At 42.9% G+C, this 19880-nt stretch overlaps 1 protein-coding gene across 1 annotated transcript in view; it reads left to right on the top strand.

Moving 5' to 3' along the window:
• LAMB4 (laminin subunit beta 4) overlaps window positions 1-19880 on the top strand; it is a 43026-nt gene that overhangs the window by 13608 nt on the left and 9538 nt on the right. The window contains exons 12-27 of the mRNA XM_075081355.1: window positions 753-862; window positions 1345-1424; window positions 2441-2591; window positions 3536-3667; window positions 4401-4586; window positions 5759-5880; window positions 6589-6709; window positions 7680-7857; window positions 9217-9360; window positions 9588-9819; window positions 11409-11566; window positions 13126-13350; window positions 14428-14648; window positions 15881-15977; window positions 16329-16704; window positions 17066-17226. Coding sequence (XP_074937456.1) covers window positions 753-862; window positions 1345-1424; window positions 2441-2591; window positions 3536-3667; window positions 4401-4586; window positions 5759-5880; window positions 6589-6709; window positions 7680-7857; window positions 9217-9360; window positions 9588-9819; window positions 11409-11566; window positions 13126-13350; window positions 14428-14648; window positions 15881-15977; window positions 16329-16704; window positions 17066-17226 — 2694 coding nt within the window. The remainder of the gene's footprint in view (window positions 1-752; window positions 863-1344; window positions 1425-2440; window positions 2592-3535; window positions 3668-4400; window positions 4587-5758; window positions 5881-6588; window positions 6710-7679; window positions 7858-9216; window positions 9361-9587; window positions 9820-11408; window positions 11567-13125; window positions 13351-14427; window positions 14649-15880; window positions 15978-16328; window positions 16705-17065; window positions 17227-19880) is intronic.

Here is a 19880-nt window from a genome sequence, read left to right on the forward strand (position 1 = left end):
AGAGATGGAGGTAGTTGAATGCACAGATGCACACACTGATGCTCAGATACTACCTGCTTCACAAAACACCTAGTTGCCTACTATAATTTAGTGTCAGTGTAATTTAAAGTACCTGGCAAAGATGTAAAATCACTTGCAGAATACATAGTATATTATAATGGACCAGGCTGTTCTTAATAGAAGCATTGTTAAATGTGCAATTTAATTGAAAAAGGAGTTTAAAACACATATAAAATAATTTTAGAATCAAAACCAGCACAAGGGTGAATGAAAAGCCATAGAGGGGATCACACGAGTTGCTGTTAGGATGCTTGGACTCTGCACTGCATGGTGCAGCATCGAGATGGAAGGAGCTGCTGCCTTGCCATGATAGCATCCAGCCAGCCGTTCCTCCAAGTGAAGCTTGCTGGAAAACACATTCCGCCACTACCCAGGCACCCTGTGAGTTTGTGAGCACATTATGCGCACCACATTGTACTCAGCAACAGTCAAGGACTGTGCAGTGTGGATCAGCACACAACACATGGCAAACCACCACACCGGACTTCTGCCAGTGCCCCTGCTCCCTCCGGAGAGGGTCCCCACTGGGGAGGCAGTCTATTCCCCAAGCGCAGGCCGAGGGCTGCCGGGTGCCAGGCTAAGTCTGGTGCAGACCGTCTGTCTGGAGGACAGAGGCTGTCTGTCACACTGATGCCAGTCCTGCTGCCATCACTGGGGCCCACAGCGGTAACCGCGCATTTCTCTCCCTGCAGCCTGCAACTGCGATCCCTCTGGCAGTTTGCCTTTCTCCACCTGTGATCCTGCCACAGGAGAGTGCCTCTGCCAGCAGTTTGCCACAGGGCAACGCTGTGAAAAATGCCTTGTATGTATTCCATTTTTGTTATTACTTTTGCATGTGGTTTTAGAATTCTCCTCTCCCATCTCCCACCTTTCCGTTGCCAGCAAAGTAAACAATTAGTCAAAATTCAAAATAATTTTACAGCTGTATGCTCCCATTTTGTATTGACACATCTGGTTCTTTTTTACTGCTTGCAAACTTTTTTGCAATCAAATTACACTAGGAGGAGCACTCACAGGAAACAAAGGCAATGCAAAATCATGTTCTCAGACCATCTTTGCTATTTCCAGAGCAACTTCCTTGCACAAATGAGTAAATACCTGGCTATTCTTGCGGTGGCTGATCTCCCATGCAATCTGGTGAGAGAAGCAATCTCACATGGCCAAGCACAGCTAGGCAGCCAAGGAGTGCTCCAGAGCATCGTTCATCCAGGGGAGTAAGTTCTGTTGTGCTTTACATACTTAAGTATTTGCCGTAAAAAATCTTTCACTTTCTTTTTATGCCAGGTAGGGTACTGGGGTCTTGGCAACAGCTTGTATGGCTGTTCTCCGTGTGACTGTGACATTGGTGGATCCCAGAATGACTTGTAAGTTGATATTCTTCAAGGTTCTTTTTTGTTTTAATTTTTATAAACTCTTAGGCTACACTTTCTAAGTAGGTTCATACAGTCTCAGTACAAATGGGAAAACAGACTATTGATGTAATTTCATCACAAAAACAGTGTAAAGTCATGTTGGGATCTTGGAAATTTATTTGTGATTTTAAAGGGGATTTATCTTTTTCCTTTGAAGCCACCCCTGAATCAGCTTGACTCACAATTTGTTAATATAAAATATAAACTGCATGGTTTGAGAGAACCAGAGGCCCTAATATTAATAGAAATTACAAGTAGGTTAGAGATTACTTTTTTAACTTAGCTTTGTACATCTACTTCAAAAGCTAGACATATCTTAATTTTTTCATTTTTTCTGTCGTACTGGCTCCTATTCAAAATATGTAATTTCAGAAGCAAGCTTAGTTTCAGCTGGGTTCCTTCAGAAGTTTGTTGGGCAGAGGTCTTCAATACTGCTGTTAGACTTCAGACATAGGAGCACATAGTCCGATGCCCTAGATCAGCTCCTTGTGAGCAGGTAAATCAAAGCTGGTAATCACCTGATGTGTTAAATAAGCATGTAAGTATATGAAAATTACCATATCACATCAAATCAAAGGTCCTTCTGATCTTACGCCATGCCTCTAAAATTATGGGTGATAGATACTTAAGAATCGTGATAGATATAGTAATATATATAGGAACAGGGATAAGAAATGGATACAGGAATACATAGTAACAGATGCTCAGGAAACAAAAGGATTTGTGCTTCAGGTACAGAATGGAGGGAGAATGACAAAGCATGTCACACCTCCTAGCATTGAATAAATCCAGCACCAGAAGGAGGAAACAGAGGGGGTGGGTAGTAGGAAGAAGTTTAAGGGGAGGCAATCCAACAATGGAAGAAATGAAGCAAAGCTAAAACAAGGGTGGAGCTGAGCTGCTCTCACTCTGTGAGGACCCAGCCATGCCGTGCTCTGACATCCTCCCTTTACCAACTCTTACCCTAGGTGCTCACCAAAGGATGGTCAGTGCAAGTGTCTTCCCAACATTGTGAGTCGCCAGTGTAACGAGCCAGCCCCAGGCTACTTCTTTTTACCCCTGGATTATTATATTTATGAAGCTGAGCATGCAAAGCCCCTTTCTGGCTCTGCGTCCTTGGTACGTAGTTGGCTTTTTAGGTGTTGTACTGAGAGGGGATGCATGCAGTGGTGGCACAGGAGCTGAGGCTGAGGAGAGGAGCCCTCTCCCAGGGAGCAGCCAGAGCGACTCTTTAGCAGGAAGATACAAAGCAAGTTCCCTTGGCCAGCCTCAGTTCATCCTTGTTCTTCGTGGACATAACTGCCATGTAATTGTGGCTGTTACCAAGGAACAGTCACTACAGCGTGGTGTTACCTGCAAAGCTGTCCTTGCTGCTCCTCGAGTGCAGGCTGGTCTATCATGAATTAGATAAATTAATTTAATTATTTAAATTAGAGGAAAGTGTTTCAATTGCCAACAGCTATCATGAACTGTGATATTTTTGGGAATCTTCGACAGGGGAAGAATCAAATTCCTGTCTGCTCCATCGTACTCATTCCTGTTGCCTTATATAATGGCACTGACTGTAACCCAATTTCCTCAAGAATTTGGCATCCATCTGTAATGTTTTTAGAAAAAATAATTTTTCTTTTTTTCCTCAATATGGGGGTGGTTGTTCCCCATGCAGGATACAAGTCTGGAATGCATTCCTTCTGCTGCCTATGTTTTCACTAACTTTTCTTCTCAGATGTGTTGTCCAGAAGCTATAGAGAAGAAATAATAGAAAAAATGTTTATTTGCAGGTCACATCCACAAACATTTAGCTACAATCACAACCAGTAATCATCCTACAGTCCAAAAATTAAATGGAAAACAGATGTCTGGGACATAGCTTAAGAGGAAGTGCAAGTTAATTGTAAAGGAGTGAGGGAAAAGGGTTTCCAGCAGCTGCTGGGCCATAGTTTAGAGTTTCACCCAGCAGAGAATAGAGCTTGTTTTGAAAGTGTGGATTTTCTTTTAGTTTCTTACCTACATTTCAATGTTGAGACAGTGCTGTCCCCTCTCTCATTACTTTTACTTCATAGGTTAAACCAAGCACTCTTCCAAGGTGTGACATCTACTTTCAGAAGCAAGGCTATGAGTTCATGATTGAAAATGGAAAGATTGTGTTAAACAGAAGCAAGAAACGAAGTGTAAGAAAATCTGGACTGGAACAGGTAAATTGGTACTTTAATAGTTACTTAAGGCTATACCAAATACTAAAATTTTATTTTGCGAAAGAGGGCAAGGAATGTCTGAGCATGTGGGATTCACAGTCCTAGATGTTACAATCCTGACACAAATGAAATCAATTTTTTTGGTACGCAGTAGGGCTGGACATTTTATAATTCACATCAGCAGGTTTGCTCTGATATGTCAGGTGCCATTGTAGGCTCAGGTTCAATGAATTGTTTAGAAGGAAAGAGCCCCCATAAAAAGTAAAATTGGGTTTTTTTGTTTTGCTTGCAAGACACTTCCAACGTTTAAGTGTACCTAGATGTTAACATGGTACCTACTGCACTTAATTGCTGTCAGCTTTGTCATTGTAAGTATTGATATTTATTTACTCAGCTTATTATGAAAAGTCCAGACATGTATGAAATCAAGCTTAATCTATTTAATGTTTGCAATGTGAATGCCTGGAAATGCCAAATATACAGAGATGGATAGATTATTCTAGTCCTTCTTGTTGCTGTTGTTGCAAAGCTAGAGGAAGCTTTTCTGTATATGTGACCCTAAACATCCTACATTTGGGAAAGTGCTTAGATTGTCAATCACAAGCTTGTTCAGAAAATGAGGCTGGCTGGTGGCTGAAATAAGTAAATAACATGGCAAAAATACTTCCTTTGGGTTTTTTTTTTTTGTAGCTTGGCTCTGTGTGTTGTTGAAAATATCAATACGTCTTTGCAGGGTACAGTGCAGTTTGGACAGGACTCGGCTGTGTCAGTGGTTTTCAGGCAGCCCAGCGCCAGCCGGTCTGTCACATGGACAGGACCTGGTTTCGCCCGTGTTCCCAGCGGAGCTGGGCTGAGATTTGCCATCAACAATGTTCCCTTTGCTATGGACTTTGATATCGCTATTCGTTATGAGCCTGAGGTACTTGTGATGCCTTTTGTGTCTTGTGATGTTGTGATAGATGCAGAGCCTATTTAGTCAATAATAGAGCACAGCAACTTGTCCCACTCTTTAAATTTAAAATTGTTTGCCTTTTCATCCTTATCAACAGAGTGACATGCCCTCCACTGATCCCCTTAACTCTTACCACTCATATCTGAAGAATCAGTATCACAACAATTTCCTAAGCTTTGGCCAAGATTTCATCTTCTGCAGTTCCTCTTTTGGTACCTTTACTTGGACTGGACTTTTGTTCACAAATCAGACACAAGGAAAATGCAGCTGCTTGTAGATGGGCATCCTGTACTTCTAGCTGGGATTTTCTGGGCAGGAAAGTGTGCACAGGCAGGAGTGATCTGAGTACATATTTATCCAGGGCTTTTGCAGACATCCAGTTTCCCAGTTGTGCCAGCTGGGCTCTGAGATGTGTGAAAGTTGTAGGAAAATAGCCAAAATCTTATTTTTTGCCTGAACAAAATTTCTCTATGATGAAGATATGTCTAGGGAAATCTGTTAACCCAAATCTGGTTAAAACCCAGTCTGCACCCATGTCAAAAAACACAGGCAAGTGTTTTATCAGTACCAGTATTTGTACATGCCTTGCTCTTTCACTTTGCAGCTCCTTGGGGCAATCCCACCACTCGAGATCCTCATTCCTTCTATTGTATTCTGTTGTCTTACTGTCATTCTGAGGCAAACAAAACTTCCAATGTCTTAAAATGTGAGAACAATTTTGCAGTGGGCTGGTTTGATGTAGCTTTTTCCTTCTAAGGATTAGATTAAGCAGTTGAATTTTAAAGACTTTTGTTACAAAGGCTTTTATATTTGTTATTCCTTATTAGATGTGAGAGGAGGCAGATAATGAAGGACAACACTGTGCTAAGAAAGGAAACAACTCCAATGACTTTAGCAGAGCTGTTTCCATTTGCGCCAGCTGAGGTTCCATTTCCATCTCTGCTCTTCAATTAGGCATTCCAAATACAATGCATTTTTCACAAATAACATTAATTTTTTAGTCCTGTAAAGAACAAAGAGAAAATCTGTTTTGTAACTGCAGTGTGCAATCATTCAGATGGCTTTTGTTAACCCTGGCAAAGAGAAAGTGGGTTTTTCCGATATGAAGAATGCCCATAAATTTTGTCTTTTATTTATAGTCCTTGGAAGACTGGCTAGCAAGTGTTGCCATCCAGCCCACTGGTATTTTGTCAAGTCAACGCTGCAAAAAAAAGGGCCTTTCACAGGAGCCGTATGTGTTGCCTCTCCCAGCTACAAAGAGGTCTGACTATTCCTCTCCTTTCGCCTGTAGATTTTCTGTGTACAAATCTTTTACTGAAGCACTGCAGAGCAATAAACATGTGGGAAAGTGGGAATATTAGAAACACATGTGTGGCCTTTCCTGTTGCTGTCACACCACAGTACCACGTAGGCTCTAAGGAAGAGTCTGATGCTCTAGTCCTCAGCCTGGCAAACGTTTGCTCAAGCCAGGAGAGCAGCCTGAGATACTGCTGTGGTTAGTCATTGCTTTGGCGAAGATCCAGATCCAGCTATTTCAGTATAGAAAGCAAATATTGACTTAAAGTCACTGTCCTAGTCTATTTTCAAAACCAGCTTTTCATCTTGGACCTATATAAAGAATAGAGAGGAGCCAAGAGGACGTGACTGAAGTCTTGATCAAACAGGGACAGGAAAGGACAAGTATGACCAGTGAGTTGCAAACTCCTTTACTTGAAGTAGTAAAACCTGCCATCTTCAGTCTAATCTCACCAGGTTAAATCACGCTTGGTGAATCACCCAGGCAGAAGTCATACAGCTTTCCCAAAGCCTGCAAGCAGCGGGGCTGGTTGTGCTCCCCACAGCAGCAGGGCTTGCTCGGGGCTGTAGGTGTTAGGATGCAGGCACAGAGGGGAGGGAGTGCTCACAGCATCACGTAAACTTGCCTTGTCCCAACTCCTGGCTGTAGCTGTGCTTTATTTCTGCTGAACAGGATAGCACTTCTGCAAACTCCAGCCTGCCTGGAGCCAGGAACAGAATATTCTGTGGATGTGTATTTTTCTCAGCCTTCTGCCTCTGACCCAAAGGTGAAATCGTTCATCTTGATTGACTCAGTGAGTAGTTCTGTCAAAATTCCCTTGAGGCTGTATTTATACCAGTGTGATTCTTTTTTACACAGACTTAACTCAAAAGATTTTAAAATAATTTATAGTGTGTTTTAATAGAAACTCAGGGAAGTGTGCTTCTGCTCACCTCCACTGGCACTGTGTTTGCATGTTTTTGTATGGGAAGAGAGAATTGCATCTGTTTTAATTTTCATTGAGCAATATCATGATAGCTCATCAAGTCATACTTGTTGCATATGTTAATAGTCAGAGTATGTACCTCTATCGGCCGCTCATTTATTATGAGCACACTCCACATACGCTGACAAGATGCTGTGGTTAGGGATATAAATTCATGCAGATCTTCATCACTTAGGTTTTTATAAAATCTCTATAATTTGTCTGAATCTAATTAAAAAATCATGAATAAAATCAAAGATTATATCGGAAAAGTAAAATTAGCTCTGTACTTTCCCAGGAATCAGGTCCAGACATTTCCCAGGTTTCCACCAAGTCAAGAACTGGGCGTTAGCTTTGGGTCTTCAGGAAAATATTTTTAAGTTCATTCCTCTAATTAGTTATGTAGAACTGGACCTGACAAGTGCTGGCCATACATGGACATAGAACCTTCAGCTGATTTTTCCCTATCTCAGTAATACAAGTAAAAATTTTGGCCAGATACTGGTTTTGGAGTCATCAGCGTGGCATCTTAGAAGCAAAAACAGTTCTGAGTGCATATCTGAGGTCTTATTTTATCTGACATTTTTATACACAGTCTTTTTTATTTGAAGAACTCGGGGAATCTAGACCTTCAGAATAAATGTGAATTTAGGTGACTGGGCAGCACTACAGCAGATTTGGAAACATGGTGCTCCAGGCCTCTGTCCTTGCAGTGTCGAGCACAGTAAGAGAATGTGGGAAATTCTGGTTTTCAGTATATCTAAGCAAAAATATTTTCTTTTCCCTCTTAACACCAAAGCTTGGACTTATTCCCAGAATTGGCTCTGTGGAGAACTTGTGCAGTGAAAAGGATTTAGATGAGTACCAGAAGTATCACTGTATCGAAATTGCATCAGAAGTTGGACCTCATGTCCTGCCCGAAGTGTGCGCACGGCTCATAGTGAGCATGTCAGCTCGCATTCACAACGGCGCTGTCGGTAAGGAGCAACCTGTGCAGGCAGCTCTTTTCACTTGCGTTTGTAGGATATGTTGACTGGGGAGCTCTCAGCCCATGGTGGTGTAAAGAAGTGAAGCTGATCAGCATGTGGTATGTTTGGACATACAGGGTATGTCCTGCTGAACCCTGAGTGTGCTGCAAACACCTTTTGGTGGTTTGGCTCTCAGAGTCCATCATACCTGGTGAGCTTCATGGAGCAGCGTGACAGGGACTGTGGCAGCACTTGTGTGTTTTCTGAAGAGCGTTTCAATCATATTCATATGCAGCTTTACCAGATGGCCAAAGCAGAAACTTTCCTACTTTTCTGGCTGCTGTAAAATGAGAGAAGAGGTTTTAATCCCCCTCCCTGGATGCTGCAGGCCATCTGGATGCCCTGGTAGTACTCCAGGCATGATGGCACACAAGCTGATGTGCTGGAAGAGAGTCACCAAGAAAACCTCAGTGGTGCCCCAGGGAAGGGGGCAGTGGCAGTTGAGGTTTGAAGCCCCAGGCAGTCTCCTGGACTCACTGCACAAAGGGCAGCTGGGCTCGGTGGCTCAGGAGACTTCCCTTGTGCTGGGCCCAGAGAAATGGAGCTTCTCTGCACTTCCAGTAACAGGAGGGGCCTTTCTGGACAATGTTGGTGGCCAACTCTTTTCATAGACCCTTGTCTCCAATGGACCTGATAGCATCTGCTTAGTTTAGGCTATTTTTAGAAGGACTAATGCCTCACATGTCATGTGATGTGGTCATGGCTATGCAGCCACAGACCCACCTTGTTTAAGTTTGCGCTGTGGTGACTCCACATTAGCCCAATTCCCATAGTGATGGGATTCTCCCAAAGAAACATGGCACTTGGCTTTCTAATGCTGGCATCTGAGCATCCTGGACAAACATTCTCTGAGTCAGCAAACCAGCTTCACTCAACAAGTTAGTCCAAGGTGTTCAGAAAGCAGCAAACTATACACAGGTGCGGGCTGTCAAAGTACTGCTTGCAGGTTTTGTACAGTGCTGCAACTAGACATAGATTTATATCAAACCCTTCTAGACTTCAGGATATCTCCATTTTGGATTTATATATTGCTATGCCCTCTTCTGTCCTATCCCAAATATGTGCTGAAGGCAGTGCCCTGAATGTGGCAGCTCCAACACTGAGACTTTTGCTGGTGCCTGATACACCATCACCATCCATGCTACAGGATCAATTAATCCAAGTCATGGCCATCAATGGCTAGTGAACCCCTGAGAAGAATAATCAAGCTCTTTTCTTCCTATTTTTAAGCGTAAAACCTGCAAGTTTACAAGAGCAGTCACACTCATTTATAGCCAAACCTGTTCTGATTTTCTTTCCCCTTGGCAGCATGTAAGTGCAATCCCCAAGGGTCACTGAACTCCACCTGCAGTAAACTGGGGGGCCAGTGTCAGTGCAAAGCCAACGTTGTGGGACGCTGCTGCGACACCTGCTCTGCGGGCAGCTACGGCTTTGGCTTCCATGGCTGCTACGGTGAGTAATTGGCAGCCAGCACCAGTACCAGTATCTGGCTCTTCTTGCATACCCCAACGTTTTAGGGCTATAAATCCATGATTGTGTGTGAAGCAATATAAAAAATGTTTCCACAAATAACAAATCTTTCCATCCCTGATGATCGCACTGCCTTTGAGCAGTGTCAGCAATGAGCAGGGTTGGTGGGAATACATTCAGGACACACATTTGCTTTTGGTGTTTTCCAGCATGCAAGTGCCACCCGCAAGGCTCACTGAGCACGCTGTGTGACCAGGTGACAGGGCAGTGCTCCTGCCGGCGGGACGTGGATGGTCAGCGCTGTAGTCAATGTCTGGCTGGGTATTTTGGATTTCCCCACTGCCGTCCTTGCCTGTGTAACGGCTATGCGGAGCTTTGCGACCCAGTGACCGGAGTGTGCCTGAACTGCCGGGGGTTTACAGCTGGAAGCCACTGTGAAAGGTAAGCTGATGGGCAGCGCTGCAAAGCTCACCCAAACACTGGTGCTCTCTGAAACGCATGTGTAGCTGGGGGCCCACCTACATCCCCATGAAGGCATCAATGACATTAACTGGAAATACATACCTAAACCCAGGATTTAACTGGGCCTAACTGCTGAATGGCAGGTACCAATTTGTTCAGCAAATGCATGTAATGCCTGTGGGAGGACTGCAGGCACAGCATGCATGCAGCATTGCAGCAGGCTCCCTGCAAGAAGGCATCTGAGACATGGGTGCCACAGCACCACGCACTTGAAGACATGGGCAAGGCACTGCATATGAGATACACTGACTCCTGCCAGGTTTTAAATTGCCAGGAGACTAACTTTGTGCTGAATACTCATTTTAATACATGCAATTATCTCTGAGAAGCTTAAATAAACATGCCCTCTTTGCTGGTTTGTATTATTTCCATACGACCAGCAAATGACTTTCCCACATGTTCCAGCTCTGTTCAAAACAGTGCTTCTCTTTTTTATTCTATACACTGGCACCAGTATCAGGGTTCAAAATGGATGTCAGAATTAAATTCATTAGCTGTTTAGTTTAGTTTCGCTGGATTGTACCTTATCATTCACTTTTAAGAGGATTTCCCCATGAAACCTATTGAGCTTTTCTTGCAGTGCTTTTGGACAATACAGCCTTTGGCTATTGTGCTTGTAGGTGGCAAATAGATTAAAAATGGGAGACTGAAATACTTGTTGCCCTGTGCCTCTGCAGGAGCTCCAGACCCCAGGGCGAGGATAATCGAATAGCCAAGACTTTTAGCCTGGCTTGTATACATATAGAGAATTGTGTTACCATTTGCCATAGTAAGGCAGATCAAAGACTGAGGACGCTGTGTTGCTGCAGCTGCGGGGCCACGGGGTGCCCGGTCGCAGAGGCAGTGGTGGCAGGTGGCCGTGGAGGGGACTGAGCCCCCAAGTAGCCCTCAAAGCCCCCCACCTGTCTGGCTAACAGCACAGCCACCACCTCCTTGAAACAGCCGTCACCCTGGGTTTGCAGAACAGGTCACACAGAGCATGGCTGATTTCAATACATGTACTGCATCTAAAATATGCAACATTCTCCAAGTACTCTGAACGAATCATTGCTTTTTTGCCATGCCAGGACTTTCTAACGTCATGCCATCCACTCTTTCTGTGTGTGTATGGAAATAGATGAATATATATGGTGATAGGTGAATATTCAGAATTTTTACACGGCCGCTTTTAGCTGCCTATGCGCAGCAAGTGTGACACATCATATGTGTATATTATAATTTTATAATTTAGATTAAAATTGTTCTAGAGTAGGTGAAAGTTGTCAGAATTATTCCCTGAAAAAAAACCACATGTGTTTTTCTTTTTGCTCCAGATTTTGGGAATGCAGCTCTGATTTTCCATTTTAGAACACCTTTGAAGCTGGGTATATCTGTACCAATTAATGGCAATAGCAATACAATGTCCTGGAATATTAAAATAATTATGCAAACATATAAATTGATTCACCTGCAGGGACTGAAAGGAGCACTTGACAATTCCCGCTGCTTTGTGTTGACTGCTTTGACAGGTGCGTGGATGGCTATTATGGAAACCCTCTGAATGGAGAACCCTGCCGCCCGTGCATGTGCCCAGGGGCACCTACAAGCAATAGGTATTTTGCACATTCCTGTTACCAGGACTCCCAGTCTGCACAACTAGTCTGCAGTTGTCTCGAGGGATATTCAGGTACAAAGCAAAATAAGGGCTGGTTTTTATACTATTAACGTAAGACAGAAAAATTACCATCTTCTGCCCATCCTTTGTTCAGAAATGACAAGTGAGGTAATGGTAACAAAATAGATAAGAAAAGTTGACTCAGATTTACTGAAATTACATGGACTAGTCCTGACTGAGACAAGTGGGAATTGTGTAATTAGTGACTGAAAAAAGGATTCACCTATGTGGGTACAGTGAGGACATTAATTAATCTGATGGCATTCTCTGGAAACGTCCTCCTTTCCAGGGGCACTATATTAACCCGGTGAGAAGGGGGAGGAGAACTGCAGTCACTCATTATGTCTGAAAAACAAGTGTTGCAAGCCCAGATCAGAAAGAACAAGGCATCAAAAAAAGCTGATAAGATTTCCTATCCAAAGGAACTCTTTCTTCATATAGTGGAACCTTGCTTTGACATTATGCTTAAAAGTGACTGTTTCACCATTCAAATGGTGACTTCAGAAACTAGGTTTCCATTCTCAGCCGTCTCAAATGCAGACATGTTTGCAGCAAACTGATGCCTTACTTCCTAAGATCCCACTGACTTTAGCTTGAATTCCTGCAGGGAAAACTGAAGATATTTCCCTCCCCCTGGGCATTAGAAAGATCTCCAGGGGTGTAAGCAAACCCCAATGGGAAACATGGCCAAAAACTAAATCAATGCTGTCATCTCTACTTAGGCCAGGTTCCTTTATAAGTCAAGAGCTGTTTTGCTTGAATAATTGCTGTAGGGCCAAAATGATCCTTGTTGGTATTTACCCAGGGGACCTCTGTCCTCACAAACTACTGCAGTCCTCAGTTCTGGCCTTTCTTCCTCCTGCTGCTTCCTGGCCAGGCTCTTTGTCACCTTCGTTGCACTGGGCTCACTTCCTCAGAGGATGGCTCTGATCCTGAACACCACAGTGAAGAAGCAGAGTCCTTGGTTGAGGATAAGCCAGTGGATGAGGTCCCAGCAATACCAGACTGCCCAGAAAGTTTTCTGAGATGCAGAGAGGTAGCACCCCAATGAGGGCAGGCGCTGGGATGGCATGCAAAAGTAATTGCAATGCCAGCAAGCAAGGACAGAATGTCCCAGAGATCCTCTGACCTACTGGGGATCCTCCACTGGGTTACAGAAAGGAGGGCTGCAAGGCTCTGGGTTGCTCTGGGAAAGGGCACCCCCCACCTTCCCATGCTGCTGTCAAGGCAAAGGCCCCAGAGAAAACCCTGCAAATATGGCCAATCCTGACTACTGCCATTGCAAGGACTTTGCTGGAAAAAGATGATTGGAGGTGTTGTGTGAGGGGGTAGTACCTACTGAAAGGACTTCCTTATGGGATGAGGAGAGAGAATTTCCATCAGATTTCAGTGTGGGAGATGTAATTTAAACTGATCATAGGATTAAAGGGCAACAGTCTCAGGTGGATATTTTCAATTGGAAACGTGCATTTGAACAGACAGTCTTAATCTTTTAACAGTATTACTGGAAATTACATGTTTCGCTTGAATTCCCATCAGCCAGCAAATATTTTTACCTTCCTCTCCAACAGGCAATCGGTGTGACGAGTGTCCCAGTGGGTTTTACAAAAACCCAGGCAGCCCCGGTCTTGACTGTGCACCATGTCCCTGCAATAACAACATTGATGTGACAGACCCAGAGTCCTGTAACAGGGTCACGGGGGAATGCACCAAGTGTTTACACAACACCCATGGAGCAAACTGCCAGTTCTGCAAACCAGGGTATTTTGGCTCAGCCCTCGATCAAAGCTGTCAAAGTAAGTAAGCAACAACACTGCAACTGCATATTACTACTAAGAAAAGTTTTAAAGAATTTAGGCTATAGGGAGAGATTAGCCTTTGGAGGGACAGTAAAACTAAAGCAGATCAATGGAGCAAAAGATGAGAATACCAAATATATTTCTATCCAGTGATACAAATAACTGTTAATATGGCATCTAGTAAATTCGTCGTCATCCAAGTCTCACCAAATCTCATACTGAATATCATCCCTAGCAAACACTCATTTGTTAAATGAAATCAGTACTCCATGTTAGAGAAATAAATGTGCATTCTGCCCACTCAGGAAGGAATCAAAAGTAAAGGAATCAAAGATAATTGTTTACCCATGTTGCTGGCTGATGCCAACTAAGCAGTGCTCCATTAACCAGATGATCCCTTGCTGAGCTCCCTGCCTTACCAGTTGTTTTCATTAAGTGGCTAGAATTAGACTGTTCAGGCGATTTAATAGACTCCATGAGGACACTGTCAATAGCTCAGCACTTTTAACAGAAAGGCAGAAATGTAAGAAAAAGCAAGACATAAGTTTCTTTCCCAACATTTCTCAAAGACTGTTTTCACAAATGTGCCTGACTGAGGGTCTAATTTCTACAGGCCAGACAATTATAAGTATTTTCAAGAAACTTTTTCTGGGAATCTCTAAAATACAGTTCAAGCCCATTCCTCGTTCATTCTTGGAAGATGTCTGTTAGAAATGGTTAAGCAAGAACTTTTGGCCCATCAGAAGGAAGGCTTCTTGGCTTACTGGGGTTTCCCATGCTGGACAGTGCCTGCTGTAAATCAGCTTCTCCTTCCCAGCATATTTAACATTTCATTCACTATGCCTTCATTTTTTATGCCTGTATTAAAAGTACTGAATGTTCTCAGTAAGTCTGCTCAAACAAATATACGTTATTATAGAAAGATAGGTAAACCATATGAGATTAAAAATGTGTAAACCTACAGCACGGGCTTTGTATACAGCTTTGATTGTTCATACAGCTCTGTTTATATACAGCTCTGATTGTACCTACCGCCTACAGTATTGTCTGCTGTAGTAATTGTCCTTTTTCCAGGGTGCACGTGCAATCTGGTGGGTGTTCGCCCTGCCATGTGCCCAGGGCGGGACGCAGCCTGTCTGTGTGACCCAGCCACGGGAGCTTGCCCTTGCCTGCCCAACGTGGTGGGCACGACATGCGACCAGTGTGCCTCTGGCTACTGGGACCTGGCTAGTGGGAAAGGATGTCAGCTCTGTGACTGTGATCCAAAAAACTCCCAAAGCAACCAGTGCAACCAGGCAAGAAAAATACTCTGCTTTCCAGGGACCAGGGTGGTGGTGTTTTGGCATAGCATGGTGGGGACCCTGTTATAAGCGAGGATAGATTTTTGTCGTGCTCCCTGAAAACAAGAAGTCTTTGGAAGTTTGCAAGTTGGTGCAATCACACTTTGAGTCATTATATCAGACATGCTGTTCTGATAATGTGGCTCTGCTTGTAAGCAATTTCTCTTTGCCTGTGTGTTTCTTTGTGAAGTGGATCTTAGAAATACTTTGTAAGAAAATGTCACATAGGAAAAAACTGCCTCGTGAATATACGTGTAGGGAAGAAGGAAGTCCAGGCTTGGACCCAAGAGTTTTATGAGGATTTTTAAAAATTGTTTATTTTTATAAAGTAGCAGCTGTGGCCATTACATCAATCATGCCTGATCTATCAGACTGCTAGAGTACCTTTTCTCATCTTTAATTCCTGTGCACTTTTTAGGGCTAGAATGTAGAAAAAATAAAATAGTATTTCAGAATAGAGAGGTAAAACCATGGTCCCTTGGAGTCAACACCAGTTTTGCTATTAACTTTAGAACCCAGGAGCTTACCCTAAGCTCTTGCTGATGTGCTTTCACATTTTCCTTTCAATATATTTTCTGTTTGTTCCAGTTTATTTAATGGTTTTATTACTTTTCCCAGCAAATACAGCTCTTTTAACCTCAAAAAACTTCTACTGCTTTTCTGAGCTGTACCAGTTATCAGAGATGTAATTCCCTGCAGTTTAATTTAATAGCTGAATTCCAAAATAAATTTCCTAGGGCAATGTGCATAATGGACCCTAAAGGTTTTCCGTTACAGTTAATATATCGTGTAGTTAAAAGTTGAGATGCTAAGATGAGTACTGTGCTCCAGCAAAAACAAGAAATTAATCTGTTTTGCAAAGCAAAAGAATCCTCTCTCGGGTCATAACAGAGGATGAGTTCTCAAAGAGCATCTGTAGACTAGAACATTAAAAATGTTTCATATTAGTAAAGTAAAGCCACCTCTCAAAGTCAATTTTTTTTCCCCACAACTTTCAGGAGGAAGATGGGAAAGGTGGGTCAATATTGTAGAGACCATGGTGTTCAAAGACCATCTGCAACAGTGTCACTGCAGTCCCTAAATAGCTATATGACATAAGTCACAGGGAGAAAAAGAAACCCAGTAAATAGTTTATATCCAGCCATATGACTCTGCAGGAAGTTATTTAATCCTAACTGTCTTTACAGCTTACAGGCCAGTGTCCATGTAAGCTAGGTTACAGCGGAAGATGTTGTGATGAATGTAAGGAAAATTACTTTGGCAACCCCCAGACGCATTGCATTTGTAAGTATTACTAAGTGGGGACAACTGGATTAGAAACTGCCTCAAAGGAAACATTTACCTTTTATATTCACAAGGGAGACAGGACATATATCTAGCGAATCAAGCTTCCATATGTTTCTGTGTATGAGATAGATAAAAGCGTTTGTATTATTTATCTATATTGTTCCTTCTACAGTTATGATGGGACCATGGAAGTTAGGGAAGAAAAGCCATTAGCCAGGCAGTACACTTTGCTCTAACTCAAACACTGGTTTGCTTTTATTGTCTCGAAATGCATGATTGTACCTTTTGCATGCATTAATACCACAGAAAAGGAAAACCTGGATGTAACTTGCTGTCCCTTTCTTGCAGTGTGTGAGTGTAACCCGGAGGGAACCATCCAGCCCAAGTGTGACAGAACCACCGGCACGTGTAACTGCCGTGCTGGTGTCACCGGCCGGTTCTGCGATCAGTGTGGCCGCGGCTTTGAGAAAGACTTTCCCTCTTGCCGCCAGTGTCATCTTTGTTTTGATCAGTGGGACACTGAAATTACTGCCCTCACTCAGACAGTTCAGGGGTTAATGAGGTTTGCTGCAAATCGCAAAGATAAAGGAGGACGAATGCCCAGCTGTGACATGCGCTTCAAAGCCTTTGAAGATGCCATTTCTGAAATTGAAAGGATTTTGAGACACCCTGTTCTTTCACTGGAGGCCCTCTCAGGAATCAAGGATTTTCAGGGCTATGTACAGTAAGGGCTTGGCTGCTCCTGAAAAAAACCCTTGGCTGAGAAAGCAGTCTTCCCTCCACCAGCTATCCGCACACATCAAGTCCCACTTCTGATCAGCACAAGATGCTGGACTACTAAATCACTGTTTTCAATAGATCTGTGAACAAAATAATCCTTATACATATTATCTGTCCCCCACAGGCATATACTTAAATGCTGGAATTTTCCATTTCATCCTAAGGGTTTTCTAAAAAAGCCATTAAAAGTAAATGTTTCTGCTCATTTAGAAATTTATCTCTTGTCCCCTAAAATATTGTGTATCTCAGTTCTAGTTTAAGAGCAATCTGGTCTGACTTCTGCATAACTGCCATTTTCCTTTCAGACAAAAAGTTGCACAAATGGATCCCCTTCACAGTATGCTGTATGAGTTTCCTGGCCTTGACATGAATATAAAAGACATTGGGGAAGAAGCTGACCTAGTGTATGAACTTCTACAACAGAAAATACATCTGCATCAAAGATTTCATTACTTGAACCTCAAAGGTAAGGCAGCCAGCAATTAATTGAAATAGATTAACATTTTCCATGAAATTTCAGAATGTTTTTCTCACAATCAAACAATACAATGTTTCAAGGATCCCTAAGTTTTAGCTTCCTATGGTAGCACAACAACATAAATACTAACAACATTTTATACTGACTTTCCGAACTCCCTTTTGTCTTTAAATTCCATGATTTCTATCATCTGAAATCCTAAATTTCAGATGCCTGTGCCAGGGTCGCATCAGTCAAAAGTCTCATGAATCCCGATCAGGATTTAAAAGCCACCAGTTTCACAGTATAGACTCACAGATCATAAGGTAGAATAGCAAAGGATTTTTTCCCCATTTCTGGCTCCTCTTGCTCTTAACAATACTTAAAAAATGTTGTACAGCAATGGTTTGTTTAATTAAAGCAGAGAGTCAGAGTGCAACTTCTTAGTATTCCCATGGGAAAATAGATGACTTTATGTGGTAAGGAACTAGCTCTCCATCATCAAAAAATGTGAAGTCAGAATGGAGTTCCTTGGCATTTTTTAAAGCATTACACTGACTGCACTTGAGCTAAGTGTAGCGTCCATCAGCTGCTAATGGCAGTAATGCCAATGTCAGAGACTGGTTTCTGGAGAAAGACAGGGATGTATTGGTCGGGGATCTTGAACATATGCTAGATCATCCACAGTGGCAGCAGATTGTCAGCAGTATACTGAGACAGCTGTCAAGATATGAACCCCCAGAAGGTAAGGTGCACACCACAGAAGACACAAGATACAGGCAATGCACTCCCGTTTACAGTTCCTCTGTGTTTCATTTGGGTGAGAAAAAGATTGGCCTAGACAAGATGGAAAAAAAAGAAGGAAAAGTCAACAGAATACAAAGCTGAGGGAAAGAAAAGGGGAAAAGAGGGATTAATTGTGATTTAGGGGTCCCCTGCCCTGTTCTACTTGGCAGTAGCTCAGGAGCCAGCTCTTCCATTCAAGTCCCTCGTGAGCAGTCAGCACAGCTCTTCCAGGCTCTGCTTCCCAACTCAGCTGAGTCTTGTGCAGACTGAGAAAGGCAGGAAGGCAAAGAAACAATAAATTGCAGGGAGGTCAGTGGATGCACAGTTGAAGCATCCGTGGTGCTGTTTGGTCGTGTTCCAAACCCGCTTCGTCTTTCAGCCTCAGGAGATGGATAAACAACCCTATAAAAAGCACACGGGGGTGTGGGGAGGGGAAGACCTTGAATTTAAGCTGAATGTCTGGTCAGGGCCACAAATATTCATTGGTCTTGCTACAAAGCATCTAACAGCACAGAAATAATGTTTCTCTCAAGATAACCAGCTTCTCTGATATCTGGGGGAAAACCTGGCTCCCTCACCCCATCTTCATTTCAGGACCAGCAGCACATGCTAGGTAGGGCTGTGTCTGCTTTTTCCTCTCTCTTTTTTTGCTGGCCCAAGCAAGTAGGGTAGAACAGGATATGGTCGTGTACCCCACTTCAGGTACATTTGGCATTTGTGCTCTAGACACGTGGGGAACAGGCTCCTACCTCCCTCTCCTTGCAGAGGATCAAGTGAACAAGAATTCATGACTCAGAGACTTCCTTACGGGCATACATTCAGCTGGCTGACCTGGAAATATCAATATCCAATGATGAATTAAAATCACCAGAAAAAAACAAGACACAAGTGTCCTTAAAAGAATGTTTGAAGTTTATGAGCTCTCATTAAATTATGGCTTTCTAGCCTTGGCCCCTGGCTTTGCAGCCACTGTGGTATGGTAATGCAGTGAGTGCAGCTTCCTAGGCTGTAAATCAAGCCTGTGCTAAGACGCTGTGTTTAATGTAAAGGAACTTGGAAGCTCTACAGCTCCATCACAAACCAAGCATGAAAAATGCATTTGGGCCACTTAATGGAGAGCTGAACCCCTGTAAAATATTCCTGCAATGGAATTGTTGCACAGAAAACAGTCTCTGGCTTAGATATGGAGTTACAGCAGCCTCTTGCCAGCTATTTTGTATAAGGAGCTAACTTTCAACTGTGCATTGTTTCCAAGAGTTACAGATAAATTAAACAGCCCTGGTTGCACACCATAACTAAACATTGTTCAGCTTCAATCAAAGCAAGGCCAAGGGCTTTAGAGCCTGATTCAAAGCACGCAGGAATTGACGAGTGCCTTGCCATTGACTTCAACTAGTAACTGAGTTGGTTACCAGCACAAAGAAGGATGTTAATCAATGACCTCTAATGCTTTTTCACTGCCGACACATCAGTTCTGGCTCATTGCACGTACTTCTGCCTGGGATCTGCGGACAACTTTGGGTTCTCTGGAGATCTGGAAAGCCACAGCAGCAGCAGCAGCTTTAAATTATGTGTTTTGCAAAAGGCCTGAGTCCTTTCCTTAGGATATTAATCTGCAAAAAAATGTAATATTCTCCAACCCTTTTGAGTCTGCTTAAGAGAAAACTTCCACTAAGCAAACAAAAAACACTCTTGCTGGAAAGTATTTTTTGCTTGGCCTACAAGCTTATCATGGAAATGCTTTTTTTTTTTTTTTAAAATGCATCAACCCTGAAATTGGATTTTCCAGAGCCAAAGAAAACTTATACATTCCCATTGGTAATCTAAATTTTGGCCTCAGCATTTAACTTCTGGGTGCTATGCTGAACAGACAGGAC

Source organism: Phalacrocorax aristotelis, chromosome 1, assembly GCF_949628215.1.
Source record: "Phalacrocorax aristotelis chromosome 1, bGulAri2.1, whole genome shotgun sequence".
NCBI classification, from domain to species: Eukaryota; Metazoa; Chordata; class Aves; order Suliformes; family Phalacrocoracidae; genus Phalacrocorax; species Phalacrocorax aristotelis.